Source organism: Hyperoodon ampullatus (genome assembly GCF_949752795.1).
Source record: "Hyperoodon ampullatus genome assembly, chromosome: 4".
Taxonomy (NCBI): domain Eukaryota; kingdom Metazoa; phylum Chordata; class Mammalia; order Artiodactyla; family Ziphiidae; genus Hyperoodon; species Hyperoodon ampullatus.
Window position 1 is genome coordinate 55,447,923 of NC_136917.1, and position 27,197 is coordinate 55,475,119.

At 43.1% G+C, this 27,197-nt stretch overlaps 1 protein-coding gene across 3 annotated transcripts in view; it reads right to left on the bottom strand.

Moving 5' to 3' along the window:
• The window catches only part of ARHGAP26 (Rho GTPase activating protein 26), a gene marked incomplete at both ends in the record, with an annotated part of 484,977 nt that overhangs the window by 294,014 nt on the left and 163,766 nt on the right, over positions 1 to 27,197 (bottom strand). For all 3 annotated transcript variants that reach the window (XM_079704014.1, XM_079704013.1, XM_079704012.1), the window contains one exon: positions 16,709 to 16,787. In XM_079704014.1, coding sequence (XP_079560140.1) covers positions 16,709 to 16,787 — 79 coding nt within the window. The remainder of the gene's footprint in view (positions 1 to 16,708; positions 16,788 to 27,197) is intronic.

Here is a 27,197-nt window from a genome sequence, read left to right on the forward strand (position 1 = left end):
ATACTTTATACCCAATACATGTTCACTGACGTGAACTCCAGAAGCTCAAAATGTTGAAGAGCAGTTTATATCCTCTCATGTGTCAATGAAGGAGAGTGACAGTGGGAAGGGACATCCTGGGTGGTACGGGGTGCTCAGTTTATCAAGTTACACCACAGCACAACTTCAGTGCACTGGCTGGGGCAAGGTGTTAAAAGCTACATCCTCCTCTCTGTGCCATCTGGCTGCTACCATCTTAATAAAAACACACAAGCAAGTACAGTAACTGCCAAGTGCCAATGAATGGGATCTCTATCATAACTAGGCCTAGGATAAGTTGAACTAAAACAAGGGCAGATTCGCAGACCTTACAATCATGAAGTTGACTTCCTTGGTCAATAACTCAGACTGGCTGTCAATGCCAGAAACACAACACTTTGATAAGAACAATGCAACCAAACAAGAAATAACATGGAGAAAAGAAAGAATCACCTTAAGCATTTCTTGTTTGAACTGGGAATAGAAACTGAAAGGAATAGAGTTGTTCAGGAAAAAGAAAATGCAATGGTGATTCTACTTTTCTTGCAAGCAAAGCTTTTTAAAGCTATTCAAAAATTAAAAAAAAAAAAAAAAACCACACCACTAGCCTGAGTATAATTGTGAATTGTGGCAGCCACAAAAAGGAAAATACAAGCACTAACCAAACTGAGGTAAATATCAGTATCAACCTAACACAGAAGCCCAATGGAGTGACTGAAAACCACCCCCCAATGCATGTGTGTACCCTCTCTCCCTCTGCCTCCGGTTCTCTGCCTGTCACCCTCTCTCCCCCTTTGTTTCTCTCACACACAAACACACACTCACTCACTCTTCAAAGTTTGCCCTTTGTATAACTCATCTATAATAGAAATGTGGTTATATTTTATCTCTGGGCAAGCTCAAAACGCAAGCAGACAGTAGACAAATGCACTTAGCAGTAGCCTTCCAAAGTCTCCTTCATGGACCCAGACCAAACAATATGCCATTCCTTCACTGGGTATTAAGAAGAGAGAGCTGGGACTTCCCTGGCGGTCCAGTGGTTAACACTCAGCACTTGCACTGCCATGGGCCCAGGTTCAATCCCTGGTCAAGGAACTAAGATCCCACAAGCCGTGTGGTGCAGCCAAAAAAACAGCAACAAAAAGAAAAAAGTTAAAAAGAGAGAGAGAGAGCCCTCCCCCAAATATTTATCCTCATGAAACAACCAGGTCCACATGAAATGACCAGGTGGCAGTGGACCACAGTGCCCCCTGACAAACTAAGAAACGCTATGAGCGTTTTTCCTCAGCACCCCACATACAGGCATCTTGCATGCCACTTCAGAGGTTTCACAGACATTACTGTTACACCCCTCCTCTAGTCCATCCTCAGATCCCAGAGTTAGCATCACTGTTCACCGCATCAGTGGAAGTGACTCAAGTTCTAGCTACCTCCTCACACTTCAAACTTGCCTTCTGTGTCTAATTCCTCTGCTTGTACCAATCCTCTGTGGATTGTGATGAGTACACAGACCAAGTCAACTACATGGTGGATGGAGTTTAGAACAATCTACTGAACAGTCTTCAACCCAGTAAGAATACTGACTAATACACCTACCCAAAGAAATAGCACACATTCCATTTATGGTGAGAGTGATAACGGCTCTGGTCCTGAGCCTGCTCACACGGAGGAAAGTATTAATCACTAGGCCTCTGAGCCCTTTGCAAAAAAGACTGGACAGTAGTACACTCTAAGTAGCCCCATCATTCTGTCTGCCAAGATACTTTAATGGTATCTGGAAATTAAACCTCAGGACATTTCCGTGCTTGCTTAATGTATTGTTGCCATGTTGACATAAATGAACAAAACTGGCCTGACAGTTTGAGAATCACATTTTCCTCCAATTTTTAGCCCCAAGGTTTTTTGTTTGTTTGTTTGCTTTTTAGTATTACTATTTTTGCTTTCTTGCTTTCTATCCTATTCCAAACTCTGCTCCAAAAAATAAATAAAAATAAGCACATCATACTTAGGATTTTATAAATCATTATAGTTCCACTGACTATAACTAACCCAAAAGGCAGTCAGTCTAGAGTCGGGATAGACCTTGCAAGTCTCTAGACAATGACGTAATCTATGTGCAGGCATACATAAAATCTAAAAGTCTCTAGAATTCACTTTTAAGTGGACAGCTAATTTTTATAGAATTGATGTGAAACAGTGTGTTATCTCCTCGAGTCTCATAAGTACTATTACTCTCCCCAGTTTACAGCTGGGTAAACTAAGGTTCAGAGATGTTAGGTAAGTTGTTCAAGGGTCCATGGTAGACTCAGGATTCAAATTCAGATTGGCTGACTCCAAAACCCATGCATTTAACACTTTTCCTCCTACCAGTAAAGTGAACAAGGACAATAGGAATCCACTTGCATACATAGTGAAACCCATTTGTGGAATTACAATAAATGACTATTGTCAACTTCTCTATTGTACCTTATCATTGCAGGTATGTGTGTGCATGCACGCATGTGCATGTGTATATACACACACATGCACACACTTTTTCTTAGGGTATATATATATATATATATATATATTTTTTTTTTTTTTTTCCCTGTACTCGGGCCTCTCACTGTTGTGGCCTCTCCCGTTGTGGAGCACTGGCTTCAGACACGCAGGGTCAGTGGCCATGGCTCATGGGCCCAGCCGTTCCACAGCATGTGGGATCTTCCCGGACCGGGGCACAAACCCGTGTCCCCTGCATCGGCAGGCGGACTCTCAACCACTGCGCCACCAGGGAAGCCCTAGGGTATATATTTTTTACGTTATAAATAAAGGGCCAAAGTAAAGAAATCATCTCAGGAAATGGAAGGCTAAGGTCAGCCCTAACCTATCACTCTTAGCTTCTTCAGCATGGTCACAAGGATGCTAGTGGTCACAGGTTCTCCTACAGCATGGCAACCTGACCACTAAAAAACATAGCTCTGAGCCTAATTATGCATTTTGCATAAATTAAAGGAAAGCCAGCAGCAAGAAGATACACACACACACACACACAAATACATACACAAGTACATGGATATACTAATATTATATATACATATGTGTGTGTATCTATCTATCTATAGATAGATAGATAGATACACATATGAATCCTAACTTTATTGTTAGTGCTACAGACAGTATACAACAGTTAGAATATTACAAACTTCTCAACCAATTCTAGATCTTTGGTCTCTAATAAGCCTTCTAACCTGAGACTTTCTCTGATTCAGGACACTGACTTCTGCCACATACCAAAAATCACTAAGAAATGGAGAAGAACTCCTGAGCAGCATGGAAGTAAATGTAGTTAAATTCAAAGCCTGTGGCTAAAAAGAGGAACACACTCCTGGGTATTCTTTTCTTCATTCATTCATTCATTCAAAAAGTATTTATTTAACATGGTTCTCAATCAATATGCTCAGTGATATTTGGCCTGGGGCTATTCTAGTACTAGAGATACAGGGAAGAACAAGAACACCAAGATCCTTGCCTTCACGGATTTCTATTTAGAGTGGCCCAATAGTGACCAGAACGCAAGACATTCAACAAATGAATTCAACTGTAGAGTACATAACAGAACCCAACTCAACTCACTGCCCCCGAGTTAATTCAATGAGTCATGAGTGCTTATGATGCACTCCAACCACTAAGCACTATAGGTAAATAATATTAAAGACAGAAAGAATATAATCGCTCTCTGCCATAAGTAAGTCAACATCCTCCTGAGATGACAACACACAGAGGTGTGAACTAGGTGGAGAAACTGCCAAAGCCAGGTATCATAATCCATCCAGATGTCTGGCAGAGCCAACAACCACTAGGAGAAATATGGCATTCATTTCTGCAAAGTAGTTCCAAGAGGGAAAGTTAAAAAGTACTCCAACATATTTCAACACTATGCATTCCCTCCCCACAAATAAAAAGACAAAACCAAAAAATCCACGTCCGTTTACCCCAAGAATGTTGATGACTTCCTTAGTCTGGCGGAAGTAAAGCTCCCTTAAGATTTATGGTAAAAGCAAAACTAATTAGCAATGATTAATTATAAGAGGGCATGTTTCTAATCTGAGGAATCTTAGCTCAGCTTCTGGTTCCCCTCACCCCCTTCTCTTCTTGCCTTTAAAAACAGAGGTAAAGATGGGGGGAAGCTTGCTTTTCTGGGCTTTGGGTCAAGACCACACAGCACGCGGGAGCCATGGCAGCTGGCTGGGGCCTGGCCGGGGCCACTCTCCTTCTGCTCGGCCTTTGGCTGTAACCACTAGACCACACGTCTGTGCTATTTTCCCAATGACCAAAAGGAAAGATTTTTAAAAGCATATTAGAAAAATGGCTTTGCTTTTTGGATTTGTTTACTTGTTCTGGTGTTTTCTTCCAGGATGGTGGGCCAGGATTTTGGGGAACACACCTAAAAAGAATGCAGTCACAATGGTATCATGAGCCTTCCTCACTTGACCATACTGGAGCCCGATTCAGCAAACCCAAAGATAATCTCACAAAAAATGCTTATCTTGTTCCACACCTCACCACAACCTAACTCACAGACCTCCTAATATTCAAAATGCCTCCAAATCCTTCTTCTGTCCATACATTTCTAAAAAATACCACCCTTGACTTAAATCACTAGGAAATATGACCACTTTCTGGCTTTTAGGGTATAAGAGAAGGCTGCAGAAATAGACCTAAGAACAGTTCAATCATTCTTCAAATGAACAAAGTCATTCAGAAAAGACCTCTCTTTTATCGACTGCCTTTCCTGCAGAAGAAAAAAAAAACTGAAACTACTCCAGCCATAATGTCCACTCCCATGAATCCCTGCCATGATATCTGAAAGAAGGCCAACAGTAATTGGTGCTGCTGTGAGATGCAGGGGGTCCCGCTACGGAATGTCTATTAAGACCATACCTCTGGACGTCTGCTGATGGTAATGTTCCTTTAAAAAGCCAAACCTCTAAACTGTTCCAGTTTAAACGAAACTAAGGAGATGTGACATGGTGGAAACCTGGATTAGAAAAAAATATTTTAGTGGGACAACTGGCAAAATTTGAGATCTGTAAAACAGATAATAATATTGCATCAATGTTAATTTCCTGGTTTGATACTGTGGTTATGAAAGATGTAACATTTGGGATACCTGTGTAAAGGGTACTCTGGAATTCTTTGTACTATTTCTGTGACATTTTTATAAGTCTGAAACAATGTTAAAATGAAAAGTTAAAAAAAACAAGCTAATACACACACACACACACACACACACACACACACACACACACACACACACACACACACACGTACAGCCTCTGATAAATTCCTGACTTGCAAAAACATCACCTTGCAGATGGAGGAAACAAAATAGGGAACTTTTAATTTGGCCTTAATTCTGACACAAATGAAAATCTAACTGGTGACAGAAACCTTCAGAGTTACAGCCTCGCCTATGCCAACCTCTTCAGAGAAGGTCAAGCAGTAGTTAACCTAGGCCACAAAAATGGAGGAAAGGGGCTTCCCTGGTGGTGCAGTGGTTGAGAGTCCGCCTGCCGATGCAGGGGACATGCGTTCGTGCCCGGGTCCGGGAAGATCCCACATGCCATGGAGCAGCTAGGCCCATGAGCCATGGCCGCTGAGCCTGCGTGTCCGGAGCCTGTGCTCCGCAACTGGAGAGGTCACAACAGTGAGAGGCCCGCGTACCGCAAAAAAAAAAAAATGGAGGAAAGAACTTCCAGAAAATATGAAATTATGTGTAGCATTAACAAAATAGGGAGAAGGCAGAATAGTGACTGCCCTCTAGAATACAGAGTGGCACGCATCTTCTATCTCTTCTCAGAGATGGACCCACAGGCAAAAGGGCTGAAAGGGACTCACACACTAGCCAGGTGGAGGGGCACACTATCTCTGGGCTCTTGGCTAAGAGCCCTTGTAGCTGTTAGAGACTGCAGCTCCCATGGCTCCTTGAGAAGGCAAGGAAGATTTTCAACCTGGGAGTTAGACGGGCCTTGTTAGCACCTGGGGGCGTCTGACAGGTTGCTGACCGCTGCTGGAGTACAGAGGTGCAGGCATCCTGAGGTCCCCATTCAGATCATGCAGCCTCGTGGACCTGGAGAGCAGCAGCTCAGGTGGGCCTAAGAAGTGCCCTTTATATTCACCACTCTGAACCTGAGCAGCAGGGGTTGGTTGCCAACAAGAATGAAGTGAAAAAGTCCTATCAACCAAGGAGGGACACCTGAAAAAGTTAGGTTTCTACCATGGGCTTTAGAAAACAGAACTAAGAGAAATGATGGGTGTGATCCCAAGGCCAGAAATTTGAAAAAGAAATACTACTACTACTATATATAGCATGAATCATGTGCCACTGTTCTATGTACTTTACATACATTACTGTATAAGAAAGGAGAAATATGTACGGCTGGGAAACATGAGAAAAGATTTTCAATCCCATTAGTAATTTTGAGAAATGCAAATGAGACAATTCTCCACCATCAGATTGACATACATGTACATACACACAGAGACCCACAATAATACAGTACTGGCAAAGGTGTGGAAAAAATGGGTACCCTCATAAGATGGAGCATAATTTAGGACTTTTCTGTGGAGAGAGTAATTTGTCAATAACTATTAAAACATTAAATGTGCATATACCATTCAACCAGCAATTCCATTTGGTAAGTATCCTAGAAAAATGCTCCAATAGGTAGACAGTAAAGTACATAACGAGGATTTCATTACACCATTGTTTGTAATGAAAAGCTGAAAACAACCTAAATGTCAAAGACTGTCTACTAATCCATATTAAATCTATACTAACCCAAAAATTCTACAAAATAGAAGAATTTATTTCTAGATGTACAAGTACAGGAATAAATACTCAGAGAAAATTCTAGAGGGACACACACTACACGTTTAACTCTAGAGAGGGACTTTTCTAGAGTTAAATGTGGCTAGGAATGAAAGGTTCCACAACCCAAGTAACTAATGCCAGTGACAAAGGAAGAATGAGAGATGACTGAAAGAATAAACGTGACTCACAGGGACCTTCTCCATTATTACTTTTGTTTAATAACAAAATTAGCACATGCTGACTGTGAAAAATTCAAACAATTCAGAAGTCCTTCTCACAATGAATCCTACACCCTCTAAGGTTAAACTAAAATAACAAAGACAAAAATAATGACAGGAGAGTAAAGGAGGACACGTTATAACAGGGGCTCAAGCCTAGAAAGGCAGCAGTGTGGAGATGAAGCCGACAGTGACCTGAGGCTTGCAGAAAATGCTGAAGACAAGCAAAAGGGCCTTTATGTTCTATGTAGACCCAAAAAATGAGCAAAGAAGTGAGAATATTAAACAGTGGATCTGTGCAGGTCTATAAAGGTAGGTGGGGAATCACCAAGAAACAGCTTCAGTTTAGAACACATCACACCAAACCAATACTTTCATTTGCCTTAGGTTCATTCATCTGATTATCTGACAAGTGGATACTAAACTCTTACTCTGTGACAGACACTATATATAAAAGATACAAAAACCTTTAAAAAAAAGTGACAATGGTCTTGTCCTCTGGAAGATGGCTATCCAAGCAAGAGGACCGATATTAATCAAATAATCACACTAATCGATGTACAATTATAAGCTGGGACAAGGGCTTGGAAGTCAGGAAGAAAGTCTCTCAAAACATCTTTGCAAAGAAATGGAGAAATGGGGTCCATAGACAGCATACAAGGGTCCATGAACTTCAATGGCAGGGGGAAGAAAATAAACCTTTATTTACATTAGCCTCTAACTGAAATTTAGCATTTCCTTCAAATATGAACGTGGGCAACAACCACATTAGTGTCAGCAGTATCTGCAACTTTGTCACCAGTAGAAATCACAGATATCTCATACTGTTACTGTTGCTGCAGGTAACTTGAAATATCATTTATAGAAGTTGTCAGACTGCCCTCATATCTTATTATTTACTGTGGTAATAAAGAGGTATATATTTATTTTATCACAAATGGTTTTAATATTTTGATAACTATATTTCTATATTTTTTCCTTTGTAAGCCATATATTTTATACATTTAAAAAATTACTCTGAGAAAGGATCTAGAGGCTTTACCTAATTTCCATATGCATCCATGGCACAAAAAAAAGATTAATGGTCACTCAGCTAAATTCTGGTACAAGTAAGTAGATATGTATCTAAATGAACTATACAATCAAGGAATTCAAATAACTTCAAATCTACCCAAACAGTCTCAAGTAATGGAAGCAACATGGTTCACGAAGAAAAATAACCTCAGTCATCCTCAACCCCTCCCCTTAGTTTTGACTCTAGTTTTTCAACAAGTATTTGCTGAGTGCTTACGCTGGGCCAGCTGCTGTGCTCGGCAATGGGGAAACTGCAGCAAACAAATGAAATTTCTATTAATGTGGCCCTTCCTCATCTTGGTATCCTCATTGTTCACCAAGGTAATTGGTGGACAATCTATAAATGTTTGCTAAATGCTAAACGAAGAATGCTTAGGACCTGAGTAAGCACCACCAGTGTGTTATTAAACTGTAAGGTTCAAGCCAAAATCTTCTGGCCATCAACATTTCCATTTCTTAGAAGAGTTTCATCAACTCTCCATCACAAAACAATTTCACCTAACCTCCTCCTCTTTTCTCCCAACTTGTAGCTCGGGCTCCTCAATTAACTATTCTATGATTTTCATGAGAAACTGTTCTTCTAAAGGACATCTAACCAAAGGGAACAAGGAAAGATGTGAATATTACTAAATTTCTTTTAAGACTTGAGCACACTGGTGTGATAGTATATGTACTGTTATGAATTCTACCTATATAAAAAGACTCACATGATTCAAAGATGAAGCTTGTGACCAGCTTCTTAACTCAGTAAGAGAAAAAGAAACACAAACAAGTAACATGGAGGTATAATCCAATTTCCCAGCAGCCTGGGGCTGAGTGGGGGTGGGAGGTGGGAAAATGGAAAGTAAATTAGGAACCTTGCTTTCACACGCTTCATCAGTTCACTCTATGTGACATTACAAAGAGAGCTTTCACAAAATGGGCGGAAGTATCCTTCCAAACCACCCTTCTACTCAGAAAGAAGTGAGACCTGCATCATCACACAGGAGCTTAGCAATTCCACCCACACCTTCCTAACCATCCATACTCCTTTGATTGCTTATTTTACTAAGAAAGGAAAATGTAAGCATCAGCGGTAGAGAGATGAGCTGAGCCTGGCATACAACTGGGATTACAAATTACCAGGCCTGGGCCGCATCGTAGCAAATGAGGCTAAAGATTATTTCATGCTTGTCCAACTCATAGCCTGAAAGTTCAGACTGACTGCTAAATGAAATCACATTTTCCGTACTAGTGAAAGCAGTTCCTGCCCTGCACTTTGGCGAGCCTGGGCAAGGTGAGTAAGTAAACTCTGTGCTTAAATGAGCCAAGTAATTTAGAAACGAAGCTAGAAGGAGAATCCAGGTATCCCTGCCCCTGTTCTCCAAAAAGATAATAGTAAGAACTAACTTTTAAAGAGCACTTCATCATGTAGAGGCCTTGTGCTAAGCACTTTACCTATATGTTGGTCCTTACAAAACAATCTTATAGAAAGATACTATTATTATCACCATTTTGTAGGCAAAGAAACATGCTCAGAGGGACTAGGTCATTTTCCAGTGTTAGAGAGCTATGAGTGGTGAATACGGATTTAAAGCCAGGCTGCCTCTGAGCCCACATTCTTAACCACCATGACATTCTGCCTCTGACCATGGGATCTCACCTGAACAGTCATCAATCTTATTTCTTCCTTTAAAAAACAGCTCACTCTTTTGGATATCAGGTGCAGACTGTAAGATGCAATGCAACTGACCATTTATCCTATGAGTTCTTTAAGAACTGACGGACTGGAACTTGGGCTTAGCAGAGAAAGGTTGAGAGAAGAGCACACTTTGTTCAGTCTCAAAGTCCACAAGGACTAAAATGGAAGATTTCTTTAAAATGGAGGTGAGCAGAAGGAAGCCATGCTGTCTTATCCACTTGCTAGAGGAGTGGTTTTTCCTTAGTCTCCCCGTTTTTCCCTTCTTCCATAGCAGCAGCCACAACAGAGGAGCTCCACTTAAAAAGGATGGGTAGATGCCATTCAACTATGACTTCCTAATAATTCAGCAGTGCATGGGTTGTAGTAAAAAGAGCACAGAGCTGGAAGCTAGGAGACCTGGATAACTGACCCAAGATCAACCACTGACTGGTCTTTTTAGGTAGTGTTCCCGCTTATATAAATAAGGGCGTGATACTGGCCTGGCTGTGGGCTTCATTCTGCTGCACAGTTAGGAGGTTGAGCCATATGAATTCGCAAATATCTGGCCATTTTTGACTTACAAAAGTGGCAACTTCATAGCTTCAAACGAATATATGTGATGCTACACCACCTGTTTCTTCCCGCTTAATTTAATTCCACATAATTCTGGCATCTGCCACCTTTCTAACTTTCTGGATGTCAAAAGAGATTCAAGGGGCTTCCCTGGTGGCACAGTGGTAGAGAGTCCGCCTGCCGATGCAGGGGACATGGGTTCGTGCCCCGGTCCGGGAAGATCCCACATGCCGCGGAGCGGCTGGGCCCGTGAGCCATGGCCACTGAACCTGCGCGTCCGGAGCCTGTGCTCCGCAGCGGGAGAGGCCACAACAGTGAGAGGTCCGCATACCGCAAAAAAAAAAAAAAAAGAGAGATTCAAGAACTGGCTCAAAGTGGAGAAATATTTAATTTTACTAAAGAATCTTTGGGTATGAAGGAAGACTAATACCTCTAAAATAAGGAGGTAAGAGAAGCAGTTCCAGACACACACCACTAATCACAGCTGCGGGAATATATGGGAACACAGTTTAAAGATTAGAGTGGTCCAGGTTCTGAGACTCCAGGTTACCCTATTAGTCCCACTGACATGCTGAGTCATCTTTCCATATAGGGGAGAGAGAATAATAAATACATCAGGTTGGGTGTATATATGTGTTGGTAATGACGGTAGACTGGTACTGATTCTAATCTGCTTGTTTAATTTAGTGAACATGCTTATGAGCAATATACAAAGAGAAAAGGAGAGAACTTCAGTTATAAGGAGCCAAGAGAAAGGAAATTTGCTGTCTCTAAAATTTCTCCTGGTTGCAGTATTTATGCAGCTTGAACTAAGGTTCTGTGTCCCATTTAATATGGAAAGTCTATTCTCAAGCCTGAGACAGTGGCCACAGAATATTAAAATGAAAGCTTATGTGGCTGGAATGGTGACTCTATAGCTTGTCAACCCAGATTTAGTAGAAAGTGAAGAAAATCAAGCAGAATCATTTCAATATCTGTAGGCCTTTTTTCTTTTCTTACCCTACTGCACTAGCTAGGACTTCAAGTACCAGGCTGAATAAGAGTGGTAAGAGTGGACATCTTTGCCTGGTTCCCATTCTTAGGGAGAAAGCATCTAGTCTTTCACCATGAAGTATGATGTTCAGGGTAAACTTGAGGTTTTCACTCCTGGACAAGTATCAAAGAACACCCTCTCTGAACTGAAAATTTAATGGAGTACAGATATCAGAGTTGGGAGAAACTGTGTCATTTTTGTCTACCTCATGTCTACTGCCCTTCCTCACATAATAACAATGCTTTGATTTCTCCTCAGGGGAAGCCAACCTTCCTCCACGGTTTATACAGTTCTAGTGCAGTGGGCAGGTGAGTCACATCTGGTCAGTTCACCTATCCCATCCTCTAGTCCAAGTATTTAGTCCACTAAAATTCAAATATGGGACTTCTTTGGAATTATTAGGCAAAGCTCTCTTTCTACTATACTTAGAGACCAGGGATATCAGGCCATGACTGAAATTTGGCCTTCTACAGGTTTTTATAAATAAAGTTTTATTGAAATGCAGCCACACTCATTCATTTACATATTGTCTATGGTTGCTTTTTTTTTTTTTGCGGTACGCGGGCCTCTCACTGTTGTGGCCTCTCCCGTTGCGGAGCACAGGCTCCGGACACGCAGGCTCAGCAGCCATGGCTCACGGGCCCAGCCACTCCGCGGCATGTGGGATCTTCCCGTACCGGGGCACAAACCCGTGTCCCCTGCATCGGCAAGTGGACTCTCAACCACTGTGCCACCAGGGAAGCCCTATGGTTGCTTTTAAGCTACAAGAGCAAAGCTGAATAGCTGCCATAGTGACTATGCAGCCCCCAAATCTTAAACTACTTACTCTCTGGCCCGTTACAGAAAAAGTTTCCTGGCTCCTGTTCTTGATAATAAGATGTAAGCCTGGAACAGTTAGGAAGCATATCACCACTACACAGAAAGAACCTCTTGGAAATGAAGTCAATACAAAAGAAGAAACCAACTCCAAATATTATGGAAGCCCCTGGATTCAGATGGGCCAGAACTACTATACCCCAATATTTTTCAGTTATGTAAGCCAATAATTCCAGCTTTTTCTCAGACAAATTTGAATTGGGTTTCCTTCATTTGAATTCGAATTCATCACATGGATCAAAACCATAATGCTCATTATAGAAACACAACTCTAATTTCTTCCTCCATTATATATCCATCAATAACATAAAGACATTTGACTTTTCTTTAGACTAGAATGTCACTGGGTGCTAAAAACTGTAATTTATTTAACAATTAACTAAAACATTGTAAAATCAACTGATTCGGGGTTCATTTACAGTTTTTTTTCCAACCAACCATCCTGAGGTGTTATTGAACAATGCAAGAACAAAAAGGGTGGAAACCACGATTACCAACGGCTCCAAAAAAAATAAATAAAATAAAATATCCAACACTGAATAATCAATCACAGAACAACCGAGCTGTAAGTATAAAAACAAAAGATAGGTGCTGCCATTAACATCTCCCTGAAGTAAGGGAAATACTCTAAGATCAGCTAGAGAAAGAGGTTTCTGCCCCCTTACCAAAGCCAAAACTCCCAAGGGGACAGCTTTAACTAATTAGGGAGATGGTGATTAAAGCCGGAGCTGCTAATTGTCTACTGGGTATATATCTCCGGTAATGCTCCCTAGAGGCTCTCAGCAATGGGAGACAAAATTAGGCCTAATATTCCTGCCAATTATACTGTCATCACATCTCTGTATTTCTCTCTCTCTTTAGGAAACTTAAAAGCACTCGGAGGTGTGGTTTTCAATGCAAACTCTATGTTGCTGAGAGGAAGTAAATTTATATTATGTTTAGAAAACAATTATTTGTGCTTAAACTTGTTTTAATGTGCACATCCTGGAGCAAGGAGATGTCTCTCTCAACAGCACACTTTCCATCTGCAGAGGCCAGATGTTAATCTACGGGAAAACTAAGGTGGTTAGTAAGAAAACCAAGCATATGCAGACAGAGAGCAAATATCAAGCGGTGGGAGAGGGAGGTGGGGAGGCTTAAAATGCAGTGAGTGGAGCAATTTTAGAACTCCAGCTTATCGGAGGGCACGCGCGCGCACACACACACACACACACACACACACACACACACACACACACACACACACACACACACACACACACACACACACACACACACACACACACACACACACACACACACACACACACACACACACACACACACACACACACACGTGGGTTTTTCACTCATACGAAGAATAGTATGCCCTGACAGGATTTTTCTTCCTGGGTATTTCCTCCCCTATGAGTTGAAGAAACATTCAGGAGAGTCAGAGAAAGTACTGTAAAAATGTACTGAGTGGGCTTCCCTGGTGGCGCAGTGGTTGAGAGTCTGCCTGCCGGTGCAGGGGACACAGGTTCGTGCCCTGGTCTGGGAAGATCCCACATGCCACGGAGTGGCTGGGCCTGTGAGCCATGGCCGCTGAGCCTGTGCGTCCGGAGCCTGTGCTCCACAACGGGAGAGGCCACAACGGTGAGAGGCCCGCGTACCACAAAAACAAAAACAACAACAACAACAAAATGTACTGAGTGAGGACTCTTGGAAGGCAATTTGACATTTTACCTCTATTAAAGATGAAAACCAAAGACATTTAGGGCTAGATATGGGTTCTAATTCTAGCTTTGCCACTGTGGTGGAAACTGTGAGCCACCCCAGTTTCTGTTCTTCCTCCTTGAAGTGATAAGATCCCCTGGGCACCAGCTGGGCCCATGGCTGCCTATGTTCAGCCTACTTTTCTCATCCTCCTTGGTAGATATATGTGGCCACGTAATTATTTGGGGGCCAACAGAAGTGAGATGTGCATCTTCTGGCTCCCAGATGCTCTCATCTCCATTATCTGCCTGGAAAATGGAAATGAATGGAACATGGAAAGCCATGGGTTGAGGATGGCACTGATACCGACCAGGGTTCTTGGCCTTCCCCAATCAACAGAAATTGACTAGAGGCCAGACAAGAAATTCAGGCAAGGCTTTATTGGGTCCACTGCTGCAGCAGGTGAGAGGGAGCAAGAACAAGTAACAGGTCCCTGAGGGGGGTCAAGATTGCTCCTTATATGGGGTGAGGGTAGGGGTGTGTCCAGGGGTCAGGCTGGAGGGGTAGCTTAGGTGGTCTGCCCACCCCTTAGGTGGTGTTGTGTGCAGGGGGTATGCACAGTACCGGGTTTTTGCTCCCGACCCCCTGCTTTTGCTCTGGGTTCTTCAAAAGTGGCTGTGAGGTTTCTGGCCTCTTTTTATCTTTTGTCCAGAATTTGCCCCAACTGCGCATGCACCCAGTTATTTTCAGTCCCTTATAGTTTCTTTGTATTTTGTTGCTCGAGAAGAGGTGTGTCCAGGTGCAAGCACTGCAGCAAAGGGCCCCAGGTCCCAGCCTGTCTCAGAACAATGACCCTGTTAGGCACAGACTGCTCACTTCTGAACTCTGAGACAGAAATAAACCTCTATCTTATTTAAGCCACTGCACTTTGAAGTCTCTCTGTTACAGCGACCTAGCCTGTACCCTAGTAATATAGCCACTTACAATCTGTGTAACTTGGGGCAAGTTATTTAACCTCTTCGAAGTTTCGGTTTCCTCATCCGTGAAATGGAATCATAACATTTACTTTGTAAGGCACTAAGAGGAATAAATGGGTTAAGAGACATCATGTGCCAAATCTGTGCCTTACACACAACTAACGGTAGGTGACAACAGCAAAGATGTGAAGGACTACTTAGGAAACTGCTTCCAAAGGCCTATGACATCAAGCAGCTATTGTGCCCACAAAGCCCCGAAGGTAGAAATGTATATCTGCTTTTGAGAGAGCTATCAAAAGTTATCAGGGGCTTCCCTGGTGGTGCAGTGGTTGAGAGTCCGCCTGCCAACGCAGGGGACATGGGTTCGTGCCCCGGTCCGGGAAGATCCCACATGCCGCGGAGCGGCTGGGCCTGTGAGCCATGGCCGCTGAGCCTGCGTGTCCGGAGCCTGTGCTCCGCAACGGGAGAGGCCACAACAGTGAGAGGCCCGTGTACCGCAAAAAAAAAAAGTTATCAGTAACAAAGTATTCAGGGAAAATCAGGGGTATCCTGTATTATAGCCCAGCAGAAGAAGATTAAATAATGTTTAATTAACTACTGTTTAGCAAACTGCACCTAAATCTTTAAATAGTTCTTTAAATCTTGCTCTGTATTATTAAATGTTATACAAACACTAGTTATTTGCTTATGCTTAGTTGCCTGTATTGAGTTCCATGTTTGGATACAAAATACCTGAGTAGAAAATAACATGAATCGATACAGACCACCTAACCAGGGTAGGCTAAGAAAGAGACACACAAATGAACTGGAATCATCTATACTAGACACCTCACTTGATGCACAGAGTTCTACAGTCAATGGAGGCTATGCATGCCTCATGTCCCTTGCACATATTTCCCCCTTTTGACAGTGCCTTCATAAGTGATCATTATTGGTCCAATTATTGGCCCTCTGACAATGTGGATTCTTTTTATCTTTTACTGGTACGACATGGTTAGACCGTACTCTTACGACTTCTGTAACCTTGAGATTTGCTGAATACTGGGGTTGAGAGCCTTGGCCGCAAAGTAAGATGACTACTGTGACTCTAGGGACTTCCCCCAAGGTTTCTCCATGGGTTTCTCATGTCACAAGATGGAGAAAAACCACAAGATTACATCACCCAGCAAAGACCAGCATCTCTGAAATGGGAGCATGGATCACATTACTAGACTTAACTCCTTTCGTGGGCCTGGGTAATCCCACTGCTTATAATGGGATGTGAGCCAACTACGGCAATGGGAGGCTGAACCAGAGGGCAATGAGTAAAGGTTCTACACCATCTGTATACACTTTTACCATCATCTAACCTGTTAAAATGGATCTGAGGTAACGCTTTGCGCTGCACTTTGTGGAGGCATCGATAGGTATTCAGTAAGCCAGACTGGACTGTGCTTCCTCTAAGAGTCCTCAGAGCACTATAATTGCCTCGGTGAAGGAGGGGTCTCTGGTGTGGCATCGTGCAGGACCCATGCCTTAGACTGAGAGGTCAAAGCTCAGGAGTTGCATCTACACAGAAGCAGTGTCAATATCCACAAACATCAGTCCAGGAATAAAAAAAAGTCCTGCTGGTACATTGGTCTCAAGAGCCCAAGGCTTTATTTAGAGCAACGGCAAAAATCACTGCACTAAGGAAACAACAAACAACTCGGGACCTTTATTCTTGCTCTACTTCCCTGAATTGTTACTTACAGGTTCCCTTCCATCCATGGCTTCCATCCAGAGCCTCCGGTCCTCTTCAGACAATGCCTGCATGGTGATAACTCCGGGCCTGCGGAGAAATGAGGACACGGATGTGAACCCAGCGCCACAGGTAGAGAGATCCTGATGAAGGTGAGCCTTAAAGAAACATCTAAGCGACCAAGTGAGAGCCTGCTGGGGTTAACGGCACAGAGAGAGAGAGCACCCCTCAGCTCTTCAGAGCCATCTTCCAGCCTCAGAAAGCAAAGCTATCACCCCCAAATCCCTCTCAATAAGCCCACCTCCCTCAGGGAGGTGGGAGGAAACACAGAAGACGGGACTTTACGTACAGGTAAGGGACACAGAGGAGTCAAGTGATTCCCTTCGGCGTTTGAGATCATATTCATTCCTCTTCTCCAAAATGCTTACTAGGGTACTTTACTCCCAGTAGGAGTACAATAAACACGTTCTTAAGTGAAGAGAATTACTGGACTCAATAAAAAGAGGGGGGAACATCCACGCTGGAGGGATCCTGGTCTAATATCTAGTCCAATGATTCTAAACTGCTTTTGACATGAAAAAGTCTTATGGGGGTAATGGGTGTTATAAATATGATTATACTAAATGTATACAGCACTTTTTTTTTTTTTTTGCGGTATGCAGGCCTCTCACTGTTGTGGCCTCTCCCGTTGCGGAGCACAGGCTGCGGACATGCAGGCTCAGCAGACATGGCTCACGGGCCCAGCCGCTCCGCGGCATGTGGGATCTTCCCGGACCGGGGCACGAACCCGTGTCCCCTGCATCGGCAGGCGGACTCTCAACCACTGTGCCACCAGGGAAGCCCTACACAGCATTTTTAAGTGAATCTTTACCATGGCAGATGCTAAGGTCTTTACATGCATTAGCACTTTTCACTCTCTCCTTGAAATCTGCTTGTTCTTTCAAACTGAGCACAAACCCTTCAGAAAGCATGCACACCATATCAAATGGTGTTTGTTGCATACCCCTTACAGATGTCACACAAGAAGAGGTGTGTGCCACAAACATGAACTTGGGAGAAGGGGCTACAAGCCCTCTATGCTCATTAATGCAGGAGTTCTTGACTTAGGGTCCACAGATGGGTCCCAGAGAGTCTACAAGCCACCCTCCCCCACCAAATGTGTATGTATTTTTCTGGACAAACAATTCAAACTGCAACCCACAAATAGTTAAGAATTAGTGACTCAAATCCTCATCTTTAAAGTTTGAGAAAGCCTAAAAGGAAGGCTGAATTCCACTGAGCAAGAATTAAGACTGCAGCACTGCTCAGGATCACAGAAGAGTGTGCACACACACGCACACGCACGCACACACACACACACACACACAGAAACGAGCTCCGCGATGCCCTGCGCAGCACAAGCCTGGGCCCACAAGCGCCAAAGCCTGTTCATTCAACCCAGCTACAGTCACTGTTCCTGGCTTATTTCCATAGTTCCAATGAATAGGCTATAGATCTATTAATACTTACGTTGAATGTATTTTAAATATCACATTTGTTTCTTTTCAGTCATCATCCCTCAACATCCCTGAAGAAAAAAAGTTTTCAAAGATGTGAACATGTAAGTAGAGACGGGCCGGGGATGAGGGGCACTGGGGTGCGGGTGTGAGTGCGTGAGGTGGTGAACAAGGCGGGGGGTGGGGGTCGGGGGACAGAAAGACAGAGAGGGAGGAGCAGTGGGGGGTGGGAGGGTGGGTAAGAGGGTGGATGAGAGGCAGGTGATGGGATGGACGCTGACTCCCGAGAGGGCATTCACTCCCGTAAAGGCCACACTGGGTGCTGGCACCCAGACAGAGTGACTCAGAAGACACAGTGACTCCCTGCACCGGCCAGGACACTCCCTCTTCTTCTCAGAAATTCTCATCCTCAGACCCAAGTGCCCATTTCCCACCACTATCGGCACATCCAGTGTGCCTGACCCGCTGGGTATATGCAGACTGCTTGCAGCCACAGACCTATGGCCGGGGGCTGGGTGGACTGATTCTACATTTCCACCTTAAAGCCACACACAAAGCTTTAACGGCTTTGAGATTAAAAGTCTACAAAGCTGCAGTCCACTGTGGAACTCTCTAGTCCCTGGGCCTGGACCTCTGTGTGTTGCTCTAAACGTTGCTGTGCCTGGACCCCTGGCTTCAGAATCATGCATGCCCTTAGCATAGAGGTGCCCAGCCCAGCCCCGCCTCACTGAACCTGAACTTTGGGGCTGGGCCTGCGAACTTGCATTTTAACCATCTCCCCAGGTGATCCTGAGGCACAGTTAGGTCTGAGGCCCCTCTGCCCACCCAGACGGCCCCCTTTTTCCTTCCTGTTTCCCCCACACTGGAGAGCAAAGACACCTTCCTCTCCCCGCTGGGGTAGAACTACTCTCTACATGCCAACGTGTCTCCAGTTCATTTCCTGCTAGGTGTTCACCAGCAAACAGTGAGACCACAATAGCCGCCTAGCAGACCAAGGTCTCAGGGACCTCGCAGATGTCACATCAACTTCATGGCACACAGTGTGAAATTTCTACCCAGAGCCATAAAGAGGAAGTTCAGACAAACTCAGAGGCTGTGAAGGGTGGGCCACTTGGCCTTAGTAACCAGGAAAGTCAACAGGATTTGTTTTCATTTCAAGAAGAAATATCAAAATATACATTCTTTTCCACATGTGGTTTTGTTCTCCTTTTTTATTGTGTGAGGGGGTGGTAGAGAGCTGAATAAAGTAGATCTAACACACCTGATTCTAATCTTATCACCCCAGGTTCAGAAAACTTTCTCTTAGCCAGGTGTATGTACATCTGGATCTGTATGTACTATCCTTTCTAGGCATCTAGAAAACACTCACTCAGCTTCAAATTTCTTTTCCTTTGTTACAACTTAAAACACTATTACATAAATCTCTTATGTGTGTAATTCCTAGAACCAAGGTAAATGGGTCAACTTTATTTTGGAATCAAGCAGTTAACTTCCTTTCCATATTTACCATCCCTATGCCCTTACTAACCACCATCCCTCAAAACAAAAGAAGACAAGCAAAACTCTCAATGGCCCTACACGTTCCATGTCAGTCCCTGTAAGACAGTATGCTTTCATTCAGGTATCAATTTAGTTCATTTCTGAAATGCACCTGGCTTTTCATAACTTAAGTGGAAAGAAAAAGAGAGGGAAAGAGACAGAACTCACGAGGTGGGAGTGTGGAATGAGAAAAGGAAAATATGACACAATAAAAGAGAAATGGAGTAAATGATCAGAGCTCTTTCCAGCTCTGCAAAGAATTGTGACCCTCAGATACAGAGAACAAACTAGTGGGTACCAGAGGCGAGAAGAGTGAGGGGGGGACAAAATAGGTGAAGGGGATTAAGAGGTACAAACCACGAAATAAGTCATAGGGATGTAACGTACAGCACAGGGAATACAGTCAATATTTTATAATAACTTTGTATGGTGTGTAGTCTATAAAAACATCAAATCACTATGTTGTACACCTGAAACTAATATTTTAAATCAACTATACTTCAATTTAAAAAAAAACAATTGTGACCCTATCAAATATATAATAAAAGAACAACTACAATAATAATAACCCAGCACTGTGTGCCAGATAGTATGCTAAGCATTATCTATTAATTAATTCATTTCATCTTCACAACTACATCATGAGGGAGGTATACTCTCATTATCCCATTTAGCAGATGAGAAGATCAAGGCTCAAACAGGTTAAGTACCTTGTCCACAGTTACAGAGCCAGGATCTGAACCAAGCAGTCTAATGCTTTGCCCTCAAGCACAAAGCCACGGGAAACGTGGAGATACTGCGGCCCCCAGAGAGCTCGTGTTGACCACCCATGTCCCTTGCCATCAAAAGGGACTAGACGCTCCTGCAAGGCCTTTAGTGAGCTCCTGCCTGGGATCAAATGAGGGTGAATGATAAAGAGCTCTGTGAAACCTAAAGTGCTTCATAAATATGAGGGCTCAGAACACCACTGTAGGCAAACAGCCAATCCAAAAACAGGAATACAATAATGGCCAGTGTGACTGTGGCTTACTTTCTACAGCAGTGGTTCTCCACATTTTTTTCTGCCTCTAAATACCCAAGAGATGGAAAGGCAATGAGTTTTGTAAAAGAACACAAAAAGCTCTAATCACAAAAAATAAGGATAAATTGGACTTCACCAAAATAAAGAACTTCCAGTCATCAAAAGGTACTATTGGGCTTCCCTGGTGGTGCAGTGGTTGAGAGTCCGCCTGCCGATGCAGGGGACATGGGTTTGTGCCCCGGTCCAGGAAGATCCCACATGCCGCAGAGCGGCTGGGCCCGTGAGCCATGGCTGCTGAGCCTGCGCGTCCGGAGCCTGTGCTCCGCAACGGGAGAGGCCACAACAGTGAGAGGCCCACGTACCACAAAAAAAAAAAAAAAAAAAAAAAAGGTACTATTAAGAGAGTAAGAGAAGATATTTGTGATTTTTATCTCCAATGAGATGAATATCCAGAATATGCAAAGAATGCCAACAAATAAATAGGAAAAAAAATGAACAACCCAATTAATAAAATGGATAAAAGACTTGTATAGGCATTTCATAAAAGAGGACACACCAGTGGTCACAAGCATAAGAAACAGGGTGAAGATGATGACTCATCAGGAAAATACAATTAAAACCACGATGAAATAAAACCAACACCCTTCTGAATGGAGAGCATTCAAAAGACCACCAATAACAAGTACTGGCAAGAATGCAGAGTTGTTGGAACTCTCATACATTGCTAGTGAGAGAATACAGTGATAAAACCACGTTGGAAATATCTACTAAAACTAAATGGACACCTGCCTTCTGATCTAGCAATTCTACCTCTAGATGTATCCCCTAGAGAAATGAGCACATACGTCCACCAAAAGACACATTCGAGAATACTCAGTTTTATTCATAATGGCCAAATTTTGCAACAACAAAAAGCCAAATACCCATTCATAAGAGAATAAACTGTTGTATATTTAAACAATGGAACAACAGACAACAACAAAAAGAACCAACTACTGCAACATCATAAATGAATCTCATAGACTTAATAATGAGGGAAAGAAGCCAGACACAAAAGACTACCAACGATGTGATTCCATTTATATGATGTTCAAATACTCACAAAAGTCATCTGTGGTGACTGAAGTCAGAACAGTGATTTTGTCTTGGGGAAGGAGTAGGGGCAGTGAGTGGGAAGCAGCCCAAGGAGACCTTCTAGGATAACAGAAATGTTCTATAACTTGACCTGGGTGGTCACACAGGTGTGTGTGTGTCTGTGTGTGTGTCTGTGTGTGTAATGACATTAAGACATAGACTTAAGATTTATGCATTTCACTCTGATTACACCTCAATTAAAAAATAAAAGTTTTAAAAAACCTAAGATATACTACTTCTCATCTAAGCTCAGTAGTTATCCTGACTCCAGTGCCTCCTAGCAGACAAGTAATTGAACTACTCTATGCTATTCTTTAAAAGGCAGATAATGAGTGCCTACCTCATGGGGTTGTTGTGAAGGTTAAGTGAAATATGTATAAGGCATTTCAAAGTGTCAGACACACAGTAAATGCTCCAAAAATTAGTTGTTATCACAGGGGCAAATGAGCGGCAGGTCAGTGGAAGGAATGGACGGCAAATGTCACTACAGTCAAAATTACGGATGGACGGGCTTCCCTGGTGGCGCAGTGGTTGAGAGTCCGCCTGCTGATGCAGGGGACACGGGTTCGTGCCCCGGTCCGGGAAGATCCCACATGCCGCAGAGCAGCTGGGCCCGTGAGCCATGGCCGTTGAGCCTGCGCGTCCAGAGCCTGTGCTCCGCAACGGGAGAGGCCACAACAGTGAGAGGCCCGCGTACCGCAAAAAAAAAAAAAAAAAATTATGGAGGGAGAAGAGCAGGTTAAAAAGGAAAAGAAATGAGCCACGATGCTTCTGATACACATGACCCCACCTCCAAAACACTGTCACACAGCACTGAAAAATCACACCTCTACCAGAAAGCAAGCCAGGCCAAAGACTGACATACAGGTTCTGACATCACAGCCATTTCCTTTTTCCTCCTGAATAAAGCATCACAGTGGCCTACTTTCCCCTTTTGGAATTAATGTCCAATAATTGATAAGGACAAAGAAGGGGCCTTCAGCAAATTCTAGAAAATCTGCCAGGGTGTTCCCACTACCCACCAGATGAGAGAAGGAACAAATGACTTACAATCCTTTCTGTGGCTCAATCCTAAAATTCTACATCAAATACAGTACCTCCTGTTCACTCTGAATATGTCCTTGGTTAGTGCTATATCCGGATCAGCTTGAGAAGCATGAACAAGGATCTGTAACTTTCTCTAAGCACCTCACCTCTCACACTACATAGGCAATGCAGAAAACAGTTATTCACCTATCACAGGGCAAACTGCTACCCACCGCCCTATCTCCTTCCAACTCTGGCCTCCACAAAGGGCCCTCATAAAGCAGTACATAGTTTATCCGCACATCCAGGAACCTGGGACTACTGATGTCAGCTCACAGCCTTCTCATCAGCCAGGAGCAAGCAGAATCACAACCAGCCCTGATTCCAGGCTTACTCGACAACCTCCCTACTCTAATCTTATTCCTGAATCTGAGTCAACAGGGGTGATCTCAGTGGCTTCGCAATTCACCCACTTCCTATTGGACCAGGAAATGCTATTACTAACTCACTCCACCCCACCGAAACAAACACACTCAGAATCTAACAGTACCATTCTTTCTAAATCGACCTCCAAAGATCTTGCGTTTACTCATTCATAAGACTATAAATCTTCTGCTGGCAAGAGTTCATTCCCCAGCTTCTATCCACACTATGGCACATTTAAGGGTCAAGTTCAGAGTAAAAGAAGGACTGTGGCATCCATAGAAACACATGTACTAACAGCCTGTACATGAAACCTACCTTACTACGTTTAGATAGGAAGTCAGAGGGAAACAATGAAGGTCTGGAGAATGGACTGCCATCCACAGGTGAAAAGAGATACGCAAGCGCCAAAGGAAGTGGTCCTTTGCTTTTAAAGTGCTACTTGGAAAACGGGTCCCTAGCCGTTCCTTGGCAATTTTAAGTGTTCAAGGTTTCAGTAGATCTTCATTTACACAAAGGTATGGCCAATGCAGAATAATCCTGGAGAATGACATCTCTTCCGTGCGTGTATGAAATTACAGAGTCAAACATCTATAGTGACCAGGCAAGTAAGCAAAATGAGTGAAACTGGATAAGATTCTTCCCTGCCCCAAGGAAAATAGGCTTGGTCTCATTTTCCTTAAAACATGCAGCCTGTTATTCTTCTACACTTTTGCTTTCTGATAGAGTCATAGGAACAAAGGGGTTCCCCCTCTATGAGAAAAACAACAGTGCAAATGCAAGGCAAAGTAGCAGCTGTCCCCTGTCATCATGATGGGGGACCACAGGGCATGGTGGAGACTGCAGCAAAGTGAAGAGCACACACCCCACCCAAAGGAGGCATCCGCCATTCAGCCGTATAAATAGCTGGCACATGGGAAGTCACGACCAACATTTACAGATTTTTCCCATTTTAAAATGTTGCCTTAAACAACTCAAGCCAGACCAAACATGTCTGTGGACCATCAGCCTGCGATTTCTGGGGTCTGTGTTTGTCCTTCTCTGCCTCTCCCACCTGAGCTCCACCCCAGGCCAACACCACATGTTATAATGTCATCTCATGCACCGGGACCAACAATGATGCATGTCTGTATTCTTGATGCACCTCACAGTCCAACTCAGCAGAAGCCTTTCCAGTTCATCAATGAAGGGGGAACCTGGGATACTTCCCCATTTTTTCCAATACTGCGGACCCAGTGTCATCACAGGAGGGCAATATTCATCTACTATCTGGAGACAAAAACTTATGAATCTGCAGAACTCTGCATGCTCTGAGATAATCAACCATTGATGATCCTTGTGCATTACATATCCTTGCACATGAGAATAATACATATGGCATGGTAACCTGGGTGGGGTACAGGTGAGAGAAAAAGAACGTGACGGGGAAACCAGACGTTGCAAACCAGTGGCCCACCAACTGCAACTAAGGTTTACTGAGTGTTTATTATGGGCCAAGCACCAGGCTAAGGACTTTGCTTGCATTATCATTTGTTCCTTGCAATGAAGTAGTACTATCATTATACTTCTTTTAAAAATTGAGACTCAGAAATGACTTGCACAATCTTGCACTGCTAGGTAGCAGGAAAGCCTCAACTTGAACCCAGTCTGCCTGACTCTAAAGCAAGGCCCAACTTTAAGCACAACACTGTACTGCCCCCTTGTGCAGGCAGAGTCTGTGCCCTGGGGATCCAGGGTGACCAGTTCCTTAGGAGGAAGGAGGGAGGGAGGGAGGGGGAGGAAGGAGGGAGGGAGGGAGGGGGAAGAAGGCACTTCTCTCTTTCATTCTCTCTCTCTCTGGAGGAAGGAAAGGGGAGAGGGAGGAAGGGACTTCCTCTCCCCCGCCCCCCACCCCAAACACACATACATACACACACACACTCTCACACACACACACACACACACCCCTTAAGAAGTTTTCAGAAGCAGGCTTCTAATCAATTATTTAGAAAGGATCTGATCCTAATGAATGAATGAACCATAACCTATTATAACCTAAAGCAGTGACGTCCTGGGAGGAAAGGTCCTAAAATAATTAGGACCATAGCAATGATAATAGTCTGAAGAGTAATATGGTCAATCACATCAGATAATTTCCTATACTTTTATTTTAAAGGAGACTGAAGTCATGAAACATCAGGAAGCCCAGACAGAAACATCTTTGGCACATTAAGTTACACGGTCTTAAATGAAACATATTCAGTGCCAGTGATGCGCATGCCATGGGCACCGAGGACACAGGAGTAAGCAGATTTCAACGCCCAGCACCAGGAGAAAGATTATTAATTGCCAGATGGGTAACACTCAGGGGGAATGCAAACACTTGTTATTTTGATAACAAACTATGAAAAATACTCTAATTCAAGAAATCTTCTAGGTCATTTATCAATTTTTCTTTGTTAGTATTCTATCTCATGATGATCAGACATGCAGGTAAGTGGAGTTTGCTGGTTGAACCATCTCCTTTCTTTGGACTTATGTAACAGCAAAATTTTGGTTTCGATTTTTTAAAAATAAACTCATTTTATATTTAGAAATTGGCAAACAAACTGGTATACTCAATCAATAAAACTCCAAATTTCACTATGCAGGCTAAAGAATAGAAACAGTAATAAGAATAGAAATAAGTAACAGAAGTAATATAAATAAGGTTGCCTTACTTCACACCACAGTCCATTAATGAACACATCCCGCTCTTACTTAAACCAGAATCAAACAGCGAATACTTTCTCATTTAATTTTTTAAAAGGGAAAAAACCCAGTAATTAAAAAAATACATGAATTCTAAAGATTCTAAGAACTTCTTAGCTAGCTCATTTTACAGAACAGCCAAGGAGCAATTCAGAAAGTACAATATTCCCCCCCACCCACCCAAATCATGGAAGTCAGAGCAGGAGAACACCCTCTGAGGAAGGAAAAAGCCATTTCCTCTCCAAAATGTCAATGGCACTGAGACCAGCACTCTAACCAACCAGCAGGAAGGCAAAATCAAATATTATTTCAAACAAGGGGTGAGAAGGGGAGGGGAGGGGAAGTTTGAAACCAGGAAAAATGGATTCATCTGTTGCAAAAGATAAAGACAGGCCACACCAAGAGGGAAAAGCAGGACTGGCTGGTTCTCAGCACACACACTGGAACGTCCCAATCACTCATCTGTTTTCATCATCCTCAAATAAGCTGTCCCTGAAGCAAAGAGCCCGACACTTGAGCTCGGAAAGCAAGGTTATATGTAATGTTTAAACAGAAGTTACATTAACTGACCATGCTTACTTCTGCAGGAAACTGGGTATGAAATGATCTATCACAAAAGGGTGGGAGGAAGGAATTTCTAGAGAAAGAATGAGTCACTTAGAATATCCTTCCTTTAAGAGGTAATATTCACATGATGATTTCTTCCACAGAAACACACACACACACACACACACACACGCACCACTGACTACTAAATGTCAATGTATAAAGGACAGCTAATTTTCAACGGGACCAGCTAATAGTTACTAATACATATACAAAACTGCCATCTAGAGGCTGAGCACTGAAACAAAGTCTGTTACATAAGATGATTCTTTTTGGAAAACACACAGTCTTAACACTCACACAATCTCACGAAGACACACCAACAAGTACATGCACACACACCACATACCAAACTAAGAGTATTATTTTAACTTAAAATTAGTACGGTTTCCTTTTGAGACCATAAATTGGAAGGAGGGGCTTAAACCTTTTATCTTGTATAGGAAATGTAGATAAATAATGGGTTATCGCATATATAGTTTGAAAACAGATTCTTCCCCTGGCAGCCCCTTTGCAGATATACAC